Below are 17,068 nucleotides of genomic sequence, written 5' to 3'. Positions count from 1 at the left end.
ATATTTATTTGATGTTTCTGCTGCAACAAAAAAAATTCGAATATTGAATGGGTGAGATATTACTGAAAAGAAGACGATCTCCACCGTATACTATTATAGGTATAGGAAAACAATTCCAAAATCTGAGTTTAATTTTTGCAGCAAATGGTAAACTTCTCGTTCTCTCAAATGGTAAAGTTGTTTTGCCGATTGGAAGTAAGAGAACGGAATTAAGAGAATTTCGTTAATTCAGTCAGTTTGGGGTGATTAATTGTACAATTTTTTCCTATGCCTTGTGCCCCCCACGAAAAGCAATTGGGCATTTTCAATTAAATATCACTGAGGTAAGTTGAAAATAGTGAAGGGTATTGCTGGTCACGCGAAGCGCGAAATAAACTGAGTTTAATTGGTTGAATTGGCGATAAACTGTAAATCCAGGAGGCTTCTCGCACTGGGCACACAACAAATTGGTCGTGCTCGACACATTGATTTTTATCGAGCTGATATTGACAAACGTGTTGTAGGTGTTACGTGTTCACTTACACATAAAACACCTAAATTAAGTAATTGTCATAAGCCAAATCTTAGAGTTCATATTAATATTAAGTTATTTTATGAAATGATAATATAGGGTTTTAGTATACGTGTTACAGCTTTCGTTTGCCAAACATTTTATTCAGTTACATAATATCATATTTGATGATGTAAAGTTTTCCGTATTGTTGTGTGTAAAATTCCTAAGTTTTCCTGCTTCAGTTCGCCATGTTCTAGCCTGTCATTTAACCTTTATTCTCTCAATCTATAAACAGTCCTGCGGGCGGTGATAAACACGCCTTACCGTCGCCGCAAATTGGCCTTAGAACAGCCAGCCGTAAAGTTGAAAGAGTGCCTAGCTATGTTTGCAAAGTGTCTGCCATTCTTTCATGGCCAAATATGACGTGTAACTTTCTCGCTTTTTATGCCGTGTCTTAGTGTTTTTTCGCGCACTTTTCGCGGAGTCTTTGGCGCAGTCTTAAGCGGACAGTCGCCGTAATACGCGGTGGCTGTCTGTCACACACTAACTTTGAAAACAATATACGTTCATTAATGCTTTTTGATTACGTTTTAATTCACTTTGTAACAATATACTTTTAATTGGTATTTTAGTTGTGGTTTTGACAGGTAGCATATCTGACCAGAAACCTTCGCCAACCAATAAGAATTCACGCGGTTGCATCCTGCCGGACAGCTGTTTAGGGTTAGGTGTCACCCCCAGTACACAAGTCGCGGCGGGGCGTAACAGTAGGTGCATTTAATCCACAGTTGAAAGTCTGTGATGTCGAAAGCAAATAAAAATGTCAAGCTTAAAAATTAAACATTCCTGTATTGTGTTTCAAAAGATGTGACGAAACACAATACAACGGCAATATTGTAAAAACATTATAGATTCGCGCAAAAAAGTTTGAGTCCCCCTGTTGCTAGCAGCTAGCCTGTTATCATATATAAAATATGGATAAAGAAAAGTTTGAACGGTGGATAACTTTTATCGTTTATCTAGAAATAAGCAAAATTGTAATTAAATAGGTCCTTATACCTTCGATGATATGAAGAGATGCAATAGCACTCAAAGCAAAATGACTAAGTTTAACTTTTTAAGCATTTGATCAAAAATAAAAGATCGTGCAGTTGTTCATACACCAAAGGCAAGTACCAGACGAACTATGTTTTTATAAATCATATTTGTAATGTTGTAAGGTTCATCCGTGTAACTCCAAGAAACCCATAGTAGCACAAACACAAGCGGCTATAATTCCAATTTAAAAAATGAAACGAAAACTTTTCATAAAACTTGCAGATTTTAATAAATTTTGTTAGAAGCAAAATAAATTATTTCAAACATAGGCCTATTAAGTTTTACGACTGGAAGTTAGTTCGCAGGCAATGTTCTTCCAAAAGTGATTCTAATTCCACCGTTACCAAGTGGCGGGATTGAGCAACTTTTGCTCACCCTACTTAAGGTTATTATATTTGTATAATTAGTTCAACCCTATGAAAGTTGTCCAGGGGGGAACCAGTTTGGCGAACTTTTTCACCGAAAGCGATTTGCATGAACCATGCCGTTATCTTTTCTTTAGTATTATAGATGGTAACACGACGAACGTCGATTTTACGAACATATTTTTAATGGCGTTATTGATCAAGAACAAAACAAACTGGAAAAATATTACCGTTTTAATAGTGCCAAACAAGGCGCTTACTTTCGTAGAACTACATAGTAACTGTAAATGTGGACAGGTGTTTATGTCTGCAGGACAGATCCAAACAGATATGGAATAAGATAGTATTTTAGACTACATGCGTCCACAAACAATTCCGCAAAATGAAACATTTAATATAAGCACTAAGTAGCCTGTAATTTTTGTTTCATTCGTTTCCGTTTGGATATGTGTTCTACCTGCGTTCAACAACAATTTTGAGCAATATAAAGATATTTCTGTGGAATGATAGTTTACAACAGTGCTTTTCAACCGGGTGTATCGTACTCCCCAGGGTGTACCACAATTTTTAAAGGGTGTACCACTTTGATGGGGTGTACAGGGGTGTACCAGATAACGCATGACAATAGGCCGATGACTATAGCTATCTGATAGCAGTTGCGTTATTTTGCCGCCTGTCACTGACCATTGTGAGGTATTATTCCTATTATATATGATGTAATATTCCTATTATTATATAGGTGATATTCCTATTATATTATATTATCGTGCGACCAGTTTGACCTGCAGTACCCTGTTGTTTTGACGTGACTTTGTGCCAATCGACATACACGACTTAAACGATGTTAAAGTAAGCATCTGCAGTTTTTGCTGTACACGTTTAAGGTTTGCTAGCACAAAATAGTACCGGTAACTTAAGAATATTGGAATTAAAATTTGTGACACACTAGAGCAAATTATGGTTGGAACGATGCCATAAAGCAATTTCAAAAGCCTGCAACTGAATGTTTGTGGTGCGGATCAAAAACCAAAGCACACCGCGGGCGGACCACATATTTTGGTTACGCGGCCTTGGACGAGAAGTTATCTTCTGCCCCCAGAGTTTAGGCTATTTCCTCAGCGTTCAAATAATTATTAAATTAACATAAATTATTTGAGGTAGGATTCAGGATAGCGTTTAACTTATTCAGGTAGGTCAAGTATTATTAATTCTATCTCACATTTTTTATCTTTTGTGAACTTTCACCGATTATTTTAAATTTATCTATGCCGGGAGTTTACCCAAATGTACAATTAGTGCATTACCACGACCTCAATGTCTAAAAGTCAAACTTTTCTGCCCTTGGATGCCCGAGTTGTAGTCACAGGCCTTAATGCTTAGAACTGCACTAATTTCTAACAGATCGGATGGAATTTTGGGTATCGCTTCTCAACATTCATAAATACCGAAATCTTAGTGAAAAAGCGATTTCAATCCTTGTTCGCATGCCAACGACATACCTTTGCGAGCAAAGATTTTCTGCTGTTGTTGAAATTGAAACCAAAAAAGAAATTATATCAAGGATGTTTATCTGCTTATGACAGGAGCACTCGAAACAAGGCTACTGCCTCGGTTCGCACAACTGACTGAAAAAATTCAACATCAGAAACGCTCGCACTAAATGACTGACAAAATGTTGTGTTTGTATAAAGATATCTTACGGATTTCCTATACTTGCAACCTTGCTTATCCATTTTCCGATTGGGCTTACTACAGATTTGGTGTATTGCGTGGACTGGCGTGTACAGGTTTTGAGTAAACCTAAAAAGGGTGTACCATTCCGAAAAAGGTTGACAAGCACTGGTTTACAAGAAGCGAAATACGAAATAGCACTTCATTACTGGTCATGGCTTTCTTTTCTTAACTTTAGAGTCGTGACTAAGGACATGTTATTGCGTAAACAGTTTACTACGTCGATTTAGAGCTTTTCAACATCCGCTGTGTACATGCATGTTGTAGCTATTTATCCTTTTGCTATTTTCGTTTTAGAACGACTTAGTTCACGTTTGCAGGCTCGGATGTGACTCATATACCAACCTACTTGCTAGAGCCTACCATTTCACACATTGGGCAACTTTGTTTTTAAAGTGCAGTCTTTTCGGTAAATTGATGGTTAGTTTTTGCTGAGGGAAATATTGCAGAAGTCTCCGGGACAATAAACATTTAGGATGTAGCATACTGTGATTATGAATAAAATAAAGGCTTGCTCAGAAAGAAAACAGTGCGTATCATTTTAGATAATTTAGCCTACAGTAAAACTTTGATTTATTCCAAAAGAATACGAAGAAAGAAATGCGGTTATCGGTGGTTTCGACTTTGGTGGTGCTAAACTGTGTTTTACAAATGGGTAAGTGTGGTTTCAATTAAAGTAAACTGCTTGGCTTTTGTATATTATGTTCTTAACACTGGTGTTACGCTTTGTTATGATAGTTGGATGCACCACAAAGTAGCAAAAAGGCAAAAAAGACCCAAATCTTCCAAAAGCATTTGGAGTTTCATTTTTTTTTGTGCCAAAAACTCCGAAAAAGCCTTGTAAAAAATACTCAGTTTTAGAAGCCATTATGACGCCATGCGTGTTTATACTGTTTATATATTCAGTCATCAGTTTGCCGTAATTCCTAAGTAAAACTAAAAATCATTCCTCTTTGGTAGAGCAATAAGGCATATTTGACGGCTTAGAACCATTTCTAAAGGCTACGAACAATTTCCTGAATCTCGTAAATGAAAATCGTTTACTGTAGTTTATTGTGAATTAACACAGGTTTTCGTATTAAAGGCTCTCAAATAACTTTTACCACCGATATGCTAAGAGTTTTCTTAACTGAAATGCTGACAAATCAAATCCATTCTTTAGGCGTTCAATAGTCAGTATAGTAGGGCGATTATTTTCCACTTGGCCAAAAAAGTACAAATTTTGCTACATTGACACGTTATGTCAGTCAAAATCGTTTGCGAAAAAAAACGTCACAAAAATCGCTTATAAAACTAAAAACTTATAAAAAATTCATTGTAAAATACACCCAACAACTTTTTTTTTAATTATGTCTTTATTGTAGCTATATGATATGGTTTATCACATTAGGTTCAGCTTGAACTTGGATTTTTCTTCAGATGGTTGTGTTTATCTGATTTTGACAAATGTATCGAGCGATATTTGCTGTGCTTTTTGTGGTAGTTATTTACAATTTCCCCATTTCCTATTAAGACAATATGCTACGTTTGTTTTGGCTTTTTGTTTAGCTTTTTGTTATTTTGGTATGTCAAAAATATCAAAGAGTTTTGCACATAATCCCCTACCCCCCTCCTAAAAAAATACTTATTTGCGTTAAATAAAACGCCAAAACAAGTGACTGACGATGCCAAGACACTAATACAGAACTCCATATAGCAATGCGTTGTTTCCATTGTGGGCTTTCGTGAAAGCTAGTAAAAAAAAGTTACGTAGGTTTACCAAAGCTAATTCTAAACTCATGAATTGTCTTAAATACATAATGTTTAAAACGTAAAATGCTTCAACACGAGACATATAATTTTTTAGGTTGAAACTAAACTGCTTTTCCGTTTTTGCGCACTAAACAACATAACAGAGTCAAACAAATAGAAACCGAACTTCTTTGGTAATTCCATGACGAGAAAGGTGACATGAAATCACCCAAATTAGTCACCAGGATTCAATATGGTGCAATAAGACTGAATGTAGTAACATTTAATTGAAATTTAGAGTTTAGGGAAGTAGGCCTATAGGGTCGACCGAAAACCTTTGGGCGCAATATGAATCAAATAACATACGCAAGTTAAACGCAATCGCTGTTTATATGCTGAGGAATGCGAACAACAGCAAATTACATAAAATATCTATTTACCGAACGTAGTTTACCCCCAAAACCTGTGATTTTAAAGACGAAAAGACACTTAATCCCACACTGTTTTCTCATTGAGGCTTAAAGCCAACTGCTGTTTTTCATAACATGCCAGGAAAAATGCACCGGTGCAACTATACTATGGGGCTACCCAATCGTAGGATACAGGTTTTTGAAAGAGTCATTAAAAATAGAAATTACGTCACAAAGTTACAACATAGCGTGCTGTTCCAACGTAACATCTAAACGTGACGCCATAGAGAAGCAACCTCCTAAAAGAGGGGTTCTTAAACTTTTTTTACCGCGGACCCCTAAAATTTTTTTTGACGTCGCGTGGACCACCATAGGCAAAATTTTTCAAAAAATGACGTCATAAATTGACGTCACAATACAAATGAACTTCATAAATCTGTTGATTGCGGCCTAAAAAATGTGAAAGTGAAATGAAGTCTAAATACAGTCAGTGCAAAACCGTTTAGTTACTGCTTTCTTTGAAAAAATGATTACTTTTAAAATTTACACTAATATTTCAAGCAGGCTTTCATGGACCCCCTAAAACTATTTTTACGGACCCCCAAGGGGATATTTACGGACCCCCAAGGGGTCCATGGACCCCACTTTAAGAACCCCTGTCCTAAAAGAAGAGTACCGGTACCTCAGTGCGTTTACAAAGATGTTATCTGCAAAAAAAAAGTCCTTATATATCGTTTATATTGACAGAACTTTTATTTTGGATTGTGCGGTTAGACGCACGGCACCTTTAGGCGAAATCTATTTTTGTAAAAATATGGTCTTGAACACTTCAAAAATAAATAATATTTTCGTTGAGAATCTTTTGCATTTACGTAGTTAAAATAGACAAAAAATACAGACTTGTTACTTGACTTCCTCTCCTGGAACCGCTACTTGGGGCACCCGTCTTTCATTATTTTTAATTAAGATGACTTTTAGTTTAAAAGGCGGAATTTCAGTTATTAACAATGTTTCTGAAAAATGCAGATAATTGCAATCGAGATTTTTATTGAAACTTCATATGATCTAAAATGCTATATTCGCAAAGGGAATACACAGCAATACCCGCAAAGTAACAATATCTTAAGAAGAATAATCTAATATACATGAAATTAAGATTATGAATGACATAACAAAGCCATCAAGGCAGTAATACCGAGAAATAAGATCTAAAATTTGTTATTTCAACACGCATTAGCAGCATTAGCCCTTTATGAAAAGTTCTGGATACCTATGACGAATGAACAAACCCTTCAGGGGGTTTCAAGTTGTTTACCCGTTTTCGATTTCTTTAATAAATTCATTTAGGCTACCATTGAATTTTGATTTTTAATCCTCGCCGGAATATTTTGAATTCTGCTCATTGAATACTCGTATAATGCAAACCATTACTACCTATCTGGCCCTCTGGGTTTAAAGTGCAATGTTTTATCTTTTACTTTTTTTATATTTTTTAAGCAAGGTTGTTATACAAATAACCGTATGGCAAACTTTTCGCAACCAACCAAATTTGGAACTACACCAGGTAGAAGAATTACAGTGAGACTAAATTTACGTGTACGTTTATGGTACAAAATTAAACTGCTAAGCTCACTATGCTCCGCTTCATCTTTTTTCATTTTTAGATTCGCGAAAAGTTGCCAAATAACCTTATTGTTAGTTGAAATCCACTCAACGAACTAAAAATATTGTAAAGGTAACAACTATCCTTCGAAGAGGCTTTGTCGACCCGAAGATGGATACTTCCGTTGCTTAACAAGTGGTGGCTGCATCGACAGGGAAATGGTTCGAAATTACGAGTGGAACTGCAGAGATGACAGCGACGACACTCACCGTAATATAAAAAGCTATACGGACTCTTTTCTAGATATTTTAAAACTGAAGGTCTATACCCGTGCTAAAAAAGGACCTAACAACAAACGTTATCAATTTAAATTCGCTTACTTTTTTTTACAATTTATCGTAAATATTGAACAATACCAACCAACCACGTGTATGTCCTTTAGCGCCCCTAAACTGTACGGACGACGAATTTCGCTGCCGCTTCTCGTTAAAATGTACCCCAAGATATCTGATCAACACTGAGAGGAGCTGCAGGGGAAACGAAAGTTTGGTGCTGCCTTGTCGAGAAAACGGTAAGTTGTAGAAAACTAAAACTAAATACCCACTACGCATGTAATTTAAATAATACAAGTAAGGATTTACAACGTGATAAAGAACATTATCCGAAACGAGGTATTCGCATATTTTTCACATGCTACAAAAATAAAGTGCCAATTGTTTGTCTTTGTACTGTCATTAAATATATTTGGCAGTAATTGAAGATCAAACTGTTTAAATATACCTCAAATTTAGTATAATACCTAATATAACTGCTGAGGTTATTCACAATTACTTAAGTAAAGTAAATAGGGAAAATGGTAAGTCAAGTCCCAGGCCAAGTGATTTTTTATTAACCTAAAATGTTTCGAAAAATATTTTAAGACAATTTCTGAAATCACCCCAATAGACGTAAGTCCAAGCCCATTCATTTTTCCGAAATATAAAATCCATTCTTTTAAAATCAGTGACATGTGCATATAATTGTTGTTACTAACTTAAGTCATAACATATAGTCCAAAATATTCGACTAAGTATTTGCGCTAAAAGCATTTTGTAAATGACAAATACTGTTTAATCTGAAAACAACTCATTTCAAGTTAAAATATACCTAAAAACAGCTTTTTACGACAGAGTTCGCGTGCGCTTTGAGCAAGATATGCATCCCACGCTGGATGGTAATGAACGTAGTGCGGAACTGCGACGGGAAGCTGATTATTGATGACAGCGACGAGAAGCAAAGCTTACCATTTTGCCTTCCATCAGAATTTTCCTGCCTCTCGATAAACAACTCCAGTCTAGTAAACAATAACAACAACAGCAGCCTTCAGTGTATTCCAAGGGAGTGGGTAGCAGATGGAGTGAAGGACTGCGCCAACGGACGAGACGAAGCGTTGACACTCTCAACCTGCAATAACGCCACAGAGTTCAGGTGTGAGGCTGATCAGCGCTGCATCGCAAGATACCGGGTCGTGGACGGATACCGCGACTGTACGGACGGATCCGACGAGCTGCGAAGCCTCCAGTGCGATCCGAGTCGCGAGTTTCGATGCGCAAATGGAGGACGCTGCATCCCGCGGTCGTGGAGGGGGAACAAGATGACAAACTGCAAGGATGGAAGCGATGAAGTGGCGCCACTTAACAACGAGACGTGCGTGGAAGGAGAATTCCACTGCCACAACAAAAAACGCTGCATCCCCAGGTTGGTATATTAAAATTGGCATCTTGAAAGTAATATTTCTGATTGCCCGAAAAACATTTCGAGCAAGGCCAGTAGGCTATACGCGTGCTCTAGTAAAAATAGGGTGTAAATTTGGTAGCCTTCAGGTTTTACCAAATTAATTCTTCAAATGAGAACGCGAAAGTGGAGTGCCCTGCAATATTTGTCACTCGGCAAGTACATAACCCACTTAGTCTTTTTCAATAAAAAAACATGATTACTGGTTGTAATCATGAGTTTAAGTGATTGCTACAAACATACCATTCTATATTCACTAATACTGATTAATTTTCTGTGAAGTATATCGTCATGTTTAGCTGATTGTGTCTACTCTTCGAATAGTTAAAACGGCAATATTGCAAAAGGTACCTACTATGTGATGGAATGGATCACTGCGGCGATTGCAGTGATGAGATCGAAAGCTGTCCAGATCCGCGGATGTTTCGCTGTCAAACGGATCCGAAAACGTGCGTGTTTCGTACGTACTCGTGCGATGAGTACCAGGACTGTCCGGGTCGGGCTGACGATTTCCGCAACTTACCTGGGTTTAAGTGTTACAAGTCAGTGTTCGGCATCACAGAGAATGTCAACTATTGCGTGTTGCCTCAGTGGTCCCTACTGGACAATTATGCCATGTGCAACGACGATTCCGATCTTTGTTACACGTAAGAAAAGCTGTTATGATATGAATTTAAGTGAGGTGATTTCAATAGCTTAAAACGAACATTTTTTACACTGAAAAGTAAAAGTTGTATAGGACAAGTCACTTTTGTTAGGGAACCGTTAAGTGTTTTATACCAACAGTTTTTGTAGCAGTTTACTGTTTTTAACGGCATTTGACTTATAACTTATCTCCATTCAAATAACATTTTGCCATTTATACATTTGCGAGACTTCAGAGATTATAGAAGCACATAAATATTTTTAGATTAACGAAATAAATAAAGCATTTTTTATTATTCTATGATTTCATGCCATGACTTTACCAAATGTTAAAATACGTTGCTGTCTACCTATGCTAAACGTCTTAAATGAAGAAAGATATAAAGTAAAAAAGACATTTCTTTATTTGTTTAACATTTCTTTATATGTGCACTGCGTTAGTGCGTTATTCTAAATTAACAAATTGTTTATTCACCATATTAAATATTTTCTTATCTCACAGGCCTCTATCCAATTAGTTAAATACTAGACGAAATACCCGGTGTTACATAAGCTTAATAGCGTATTTACCGTTTCCTTAAATTTGGAATTACATACTTAAGGACGACTGTCTGTCCCGGTGCTGTTAAGTGGAAAGTAATTATTGTGAAATAAGCGATGTGAACACATAGTCACATAATCACTATAATCTATTATGCTTTGCTTATTCGTGTAAATTTGTCCAAGTCGCGTTTTTAACCGATGATTTAATATTGATTGTGCCAATTTACCTTGCAACGGAAAAGTAACCGCAAAAACATGCAAATTGGTCGGCTAGTGGGATATTATAACCCTGATCCTGTTATTCTCTTGCGATGCGCTAAAATTCCAAGTGACAAACTTAATGTTAACAAATAAATGTTAGTTACGTTGCATCTTATCTATGTTCATCCTTGTCTGAACCAATTATAAATCAATGTGAAATGTATTACAACATACAATGTGCCTTACGGCATCTCCTAGACCAGGGATGGCGAACCCTTTCATCGCGCGGGTCACAACACGACTTTAATCCTTTGAACAAAATGCACAAGTGGGCCATACATTTAATTAATTTCTAATTTTATGCGAAACTCTGCTGCGTCGTTTTGAGTATTATTGTCTGGGTTGGTAATTCAAGGTTTTTCCATCACTTCCATATTTAAAATCCCACAATTATTAAGAAGCTAAATAGTTAACAAATGCTGCAGCATTTTTTATGGGATTACAAGAGGTCAGCAGAAAGCTTTTCAGCATGGTTTATTGGTTTAACCAGGATTTTTAGAACGTTTAGTCTTATAGTTTCCCTTAAAGGATCACCACCCGATGCGTTTAACAGCGATAAACAAAATCCTTTTAGTTGTCTGCTTTTCTGCACCGATTTGTTAAAGTGCAGTTCTGTGGTGGGTCACAAAGTGACCCGCGGGACAGTGGTTCGCGATCACTGTCCTAGACCTAAACATTACGAAGGTATAATATGTTGAAGACTGGATAAGTAATATGAAGTACATCGGACCTATCAAACGACCTAATAGTGAACAATAAGCCTAAAAAGTAATAGCAATTAAATTATAATCCTACTAATGTTTGTAGAAGCAATTGTTTTAACAGACTCCATGAAGATTTGATTTGATGCACCATATTACCCCGAATGACTTTTTCCTGCTTTTTTCCAGCAACGGAAGTTTTAACTGCGCGAAATGCTTGCAATCCAACATGACGATCGCCATGCGTCAAGTTTGCGACGGCGTGTTCGACTGCCCAGACCTTAGCGACGAGTGTCTCTGCTCACGTGACCAGCTTTCCGCCAATCGCTCGCGCGACCTTTGTGACCAAGTTTGCTACGGCGAAACGCCGACTCCAGCCGTTTGCCCGAAATGCATGCAAGGAGAGATTGAGTGTCCGCAAACTGGAGCCTGTATCTCTAGAAAGCAGGTTTGCGATGGAATTGTCGACTGTTCGATTTCAAAGGTTGACGAGAGAAGCTGCGGAGGGGATATTCTCACAACCAATACTACGCTGGCATCTGACTTTCTGTGTGATGTCATTCCCAAGAATTTTTCCGATATTGCCAAATCAATTCTAGACAGTTCGCTGGTGGACGCTATATTGCCAATCAACGCTAAACGGTAAGACACCTTAACGTTACACAGACACTATTGTAAAGCAGTGATTCTTCTGTTTTCTTTTGCATCTCTTTGGAAAACTTTGCTGGTCTCTGTGACGCACCCACTTATTTTTATTTTTTTGATAATGCGTTCAACTGTTTGTTTCTGACAGGAACTTTGTCAACACAAGCAAAACTAACTGTTTATTCTGTAATACTAAAAAATATGTTCCACCATATTAGGTTACTAGAAATCCTAACCCAAATTTAATGATAACAAACCAAAGACAAAATTTGCAATCTACCGCTTTGAATATCCTCTGCTATAAAATTTCGGTTCCATTGTATTACCGTAGTTCGTTACCATCTGACATTGGACCATTAGGATAACGGAGCTATGTTTTAAGTTAGGGTAATGCTTTTAAAACTTTATTTATGGCGTTAGAATAAATACAAGCGAAAATGTTTAATTAAGTTTAAACATACATTTCTATAATATGCTTATTAAGATTTTCGCATTTTTTACAATATAAGTTAATAAATGGAATGGTCGAAAAGCTTTCAAATTGGCCGTGTAGGCGCGCGGCAGAACGGTTACAAAAACATACACCGCTTAAGTTGTAACCCAGTTTTTGTTTTATACAACGAACTCATTGAAATAAGCGAATTAATTTTAGTTCGTGTCTAAACACGACCCAGTAATATAATGTCTTCATATTGTAAAAAACAACGAAAAAGATATCGTTTTACACGTTCGAAATCAGGGGTCGGCAACCGGCCCGCCAATGGAATTCATCCGGCCCGCCACCTCTTTGCCAAACTATAGACATGAGTCCATTTCAAATACTTTTTTACTATTTTAACTGCGTAAATTTTGATAATGATCTTTGCTCCTCCGGTTTGTTTACGTTTGGATACTATATGTTAAACTAGATCATTTTGGGTTTGGTTTTGGCCCGTGACTAGAAAAAGGTTGTCGACCCCTGTTCTAAATGGATACGCTTTGTAAGAACCGGAAGCTTAGACGCTGAGGCAAATCATTTACAGGTTGCGTTGGCTCGTCTTTCTTTAAAACACACAACTATGACGTTACAACGTTACGTCATAACGTGACGTAACAAAATTATTGAAACGTTACATCCTAAAACAGTAACGTGAAGAACACCACACAGTTGGTTTATTTTGTAAGTTCTAGGTTGAACACTATAGAGGTGTTACTCCAACACAAAAAACATTACAGAGGTGTTATTTATTTGCGTAAAGGCAATACGTTTATAGCGATGAGACGCACCACGCCGTTAGCAAAAACGATTTTAACAAAAATAAATAAAACATTTCATAAACACATTGCACATTCGCGCAAAGTGCGAAAATGTTTGCACTTAAAAAAAATAAAGTTTTGGGCCACGTCCTCCAAACCGGATTCACGCATGCTGAGATTGCTACAAATAAGAAGACATTTCATTGCATGGTTTTCCTAGACTTCTTGACTAATTCTGTTTTTCGTCGAAACAAGGTGTGATGGAAAAGTGGAATGTGCATTGTTTGAAGACGAGTGCAGCGACCGGGCAAATTGTTCCGAGAAACCTGCTGTTTGCGACCAGATTCCAATAACAACTGTACGTATAGCATTTTACATTTTGCATAAGGTTTTCTAAAACCGCTATAATTTTTCTTTGAACCACGTATGCCTTATATCTGTGTTTTCCAAAATGCTGACTTTTTTCTAATTTTTACAATAACTTGTGATGCCCTCCAATATAAAAAAAATAAAAAAAATCTCTACAGTTAAAGTTATATTTAAAAAAGAGAAATAAAACGTAACGAAATCATATAGCGAAGTTTATTAGGATGGGTGAAATTGCTTCGCTTCATTATATTTACCTATTTCGGATTGGATTTAGGACGGGAACGATCCGTTCGCATAAAATACATCGAAAGTTGTAACCTAGTCCCCAACCTTTACATAGCTAGATCTATGAATATCCAAGATTTTCTGTTTTTTGCCATGACATTTGTTCAGAGATGAAAACAATGTCACAAAATTACGTCAAAGCGTCACGTCACAAAGTTATATCTAAACGTAACGCCATACAGAAGTAACACTGAAAACACAACATTTCGTTTATTTGGTTAAAGTTTTATCTTTAAGACCGAGGTTGCAATGAGACGCTGATGCATGTAAGATGTAAGTGTAAACCGATTCGATAAACGTGTAAGAAAATATACGAAAAACATAACTCTAGTCTAAATCGTACAAAGCGCGTACTACTTTTGTGTTTCCGCAGTTAAAACAGGCAAAATAACGGGTTATGTTTTTTGGATAGAAGGAATATTAATTAATATCTACTTTCAATTTATTTTAATTAGAGCAAATTTTCTTTATTTGAATATTAATTATACCGTAGTATTATACCTAGACACAGTGAGATAACAATTAGTTGCACCGGAAATCTTGTTATGAATAGCTCTTAATTACCTTGAACTTAGCAAATAGAACTGTCAGGGCACGTGTTTATGCAAGCAGGCTTGTCAGCCACGGCCATCTTTTCGCAGTAAAACCGCGTGGTCACCTCATGACTAAACTACGTTTTAAAAAAATAGAATTCGCGATAAAGAAACACTTATAAAAGTAAGGACCAGTGACGCCGACAGAAGGTTCAAAGTCAAAATCCATGATAAAGCGCCACAGAGTAAGCAAAGATATTCTGTTAGTTTACTTATGTCATACACAAGAATAAAGACAGTTTTATACAAACTTTACGAGGTGAACGGCCAAACACGTTGAGACCTTAGTAATTACGACCCTACCCGTGTGAATAATGGCTAAATCCAAATAACGTATACTTAAGTCGTAGATAATTTATTTTTCAGACCCCCATACCACCAGAATATCTTTCGATGTTGGACTTACATACTCTTTTCGATGTTGGACTTACATACCATCTGAGATCAAGAAAATGCTCCGGTAGATTTGATTTTATATTTGGATCCAACATATGCAACGGGGTGGTGGAGTGCAATGAAGGATTTGATGAGACGAACTGCAGTAACCTATTCCAATGTCAAGCAGGCCCAGTTCAGACCGTGTTTGGAGGTAAACTGTAATGTGACAATTCACGCAAAATAGTTATATTTTCTATATTTATTTAGGAAAGGCAGTTATAATAGGGTATAGGCTAGAACAATAAGTAAAAAAGTGACCTATATTTGTAAATCTACGAAAAGCTTAAATGTAGAGAAGTTAATAACAAAACATAAAAATAACCTTTGAGTATCAATAACATATTTTGTTTATATTGTTTAATTGACATGTCAATATACTTACCCCAGTGTTGCATTTGCAGTGAAAACTAAAACCGCCATTCCTAAAGAGAAATTGTGCAATCTTAAACCGGACTGCGATGACTGGAAGGACGAGCTAAACTGCTCCAAAAGCACGCACTTTTACTGCACGGATAAGAAGCCACTGTTCGTGCCACGTGACAAGGTTCAAGACGGAGTCGTAGATTGTCAGGATGGTTCAGACGAATGTCCTCCCGAGTATTTGCAAAACGATGCCCTGGCTTCCAACACCCAAATGATAAAGTTGCGCGCACTGGAGATCCTAGTTTGGTTTATGGCTGTCCTCGCTTTGCTGGGAAACCTGGCGGTTTTCGTTCAAACCTGCGTGTATCTGCGCAAACGTACAACTGCGCAGAACCGTCAGCGATTGGGTTTGATAAACCGTGTCCTAATCCTGAACCTCGCCGTTTCGGATTTTATCATGGGCGTCGCCTTGTTGATAATTGGCATTAAAGCGGTTCAGTTTAGCGGTGAGTACTGCATTCGCGACAAAGCTTGGAGATCAAGTAATCTATGTGATATTATTGGTGTTTTGACAGTTCTCTCTTCCGAGACTTCCGTTCTTACGCTAGTATGCATTACATCTTACCGATTGTTCAGCGTCTTTAACCCGATGTCATCGCGAAATTTTCGGCTGAGAATTGCCGTTATGTGGATTGTTACCATGTGGCTTGTTTCCTTCGCTGTGTCAGTCCTTCCTTTTATACCAGCTCTGTCCAGTTCAATGGTATCGAAAATTCAGATTCGCCCAAGTCCCTATTTTCCTACTGATACTGTAGTGTTGACGGAGTTACAAACTTTTGCCGGGCGGCTTTCCGTCATCACCAACAAGTCACAACCCAAAATCGACTTGTGGAATTCCAACTGGTTTGATTTGACAAGCTACCTTGGCAAATTTGGCTCGTCAGTACCAACTTCTGTCAATTCCTATGGTTATTACAGTAGCAGTAGCGTGTGCATTCCAAGGCTATATCGCATCGAAGCCAGTGACAGTGTTAATGCCATGTCGTCAGTTATTATCACGTTCAACTTCGTCGCATTGTTGTATATTGCGTGCGCATACGGGGCAATTTACTGGATCTCACAGCGGCGAAGTGAAATTGTGCAAGAGGCTAAATCCCTCACAAAGAAAAGCAAGCAAACTAAAGCGATGCAGCGTAAAGTCACGCTACTAATCGCTACTGATTTGTGCTGCTGGCTTCCAATCTGTATCATGACGTTTCTCAGCATGGGTGGTGCTATTTTATCGCCCATGTCTTACGCCATTTCTGCCATTCTTCTTTTGCCAATCAACAGCTCCCTGAATCCGTTGATTTACAGCAGCTTGCCACAGGTGGTTTTTAAGAAGTTGAGAACCTGTGTTTTAAAGTCTAGAAAACGATTATCCTCGATAGCATTCAGAAGACATTCTCACGTCACAAATTCTATTGCAACGATGAACTCCACTACTAAATCAACTGCACTTTAAATATTCATTTGGTGTTTACATTACAACAACAAGCAATTCGCTTAGGTTAAAATAAAAATAAATTGTATGAATGTGCGATATTATTAAAAAGTCGTTCTTCACCGGATAATGCTAGGTATAGTTTTGAAAAACAATTCCAAAATCTAAGGCATGTAGCCTATGTTTGCGTTTTATATCATTAGTTCATTCGGTTATTCGTTGATTTGCTGCATGAACTTTGTGTACAATACATGTATTGGTTGGGGGATTATTGTCAACCTTTTACAATGCTTTGTGAATTG

The 17,068-nt window shown here is 37.3% G+C and overlaps 1 protein-coding gene across 1 annotated transcript; it reads left to right on the top strand.

The window, feature by feature from the left end:
• Positions 1–4,338: 4,338 nt before the first annotated feature.
• On the top strand, positions 4,339–16,787 carry LOC146133209 (uncharacterized). Its single transcript, XM_083397679.1, has 9 exons — positions 4,339–4,342; positions 7,564–7,701; positions 7,874–8,002; positions 8,601–9,168; positions 9,552–9,851; positions 11,544–11,996; positions 13,491–13,593; positions 14,849–15,071; positions 15,322–16,787. The coding sequence occupies exons 1-9, from the start codon at positions 4,339–4,341 to the stop codon at positions 16,785–16,787; spliced, it is 3,384 nt and encodes a 1,127-aa protein (XP_083253805.1).
• The last annotated feature ends 281 nt before the right edge of the window (positions 16,788–17,068 follow it).

The sequence above is a fragment of the Ascidiella aspersa genome, chromosome 9, assembly GCF_963924565.1.
Source record: "Ascidiella aspersa chromosome 9, kaAscAspe10.2, whole genome shotgun sequence".
NCBI lineage: Eukaryota > Metazoa > Chordata > Ascidiacea > Phlebobranchia > Ascidiidae > Ascidiella > Ascidiella aspersa.
Note: the sequence above shows the minus strand (reverse complement) of the source record. Positions and strands in the feature narration are given on the sequence as shown.

Coding starts and splice junctions, on each gene's coding strand:
- LOC146133209 (XM_083397679.1), top strand. Junction 9,169..9,551: donor AAAAAACGCTGCATCCCCAG/GTTGGTATATTA, acceptor ATATTGCAAAAG/GTACCTACTATGTGATGGAA. Junction 15,072..15,321: donor AGTTCAGACCGTGTTTGGAG/GTAAACTGTAAT, acceptor TTGCATTTGCAG/TGAAAACTAAAACCGCCATT.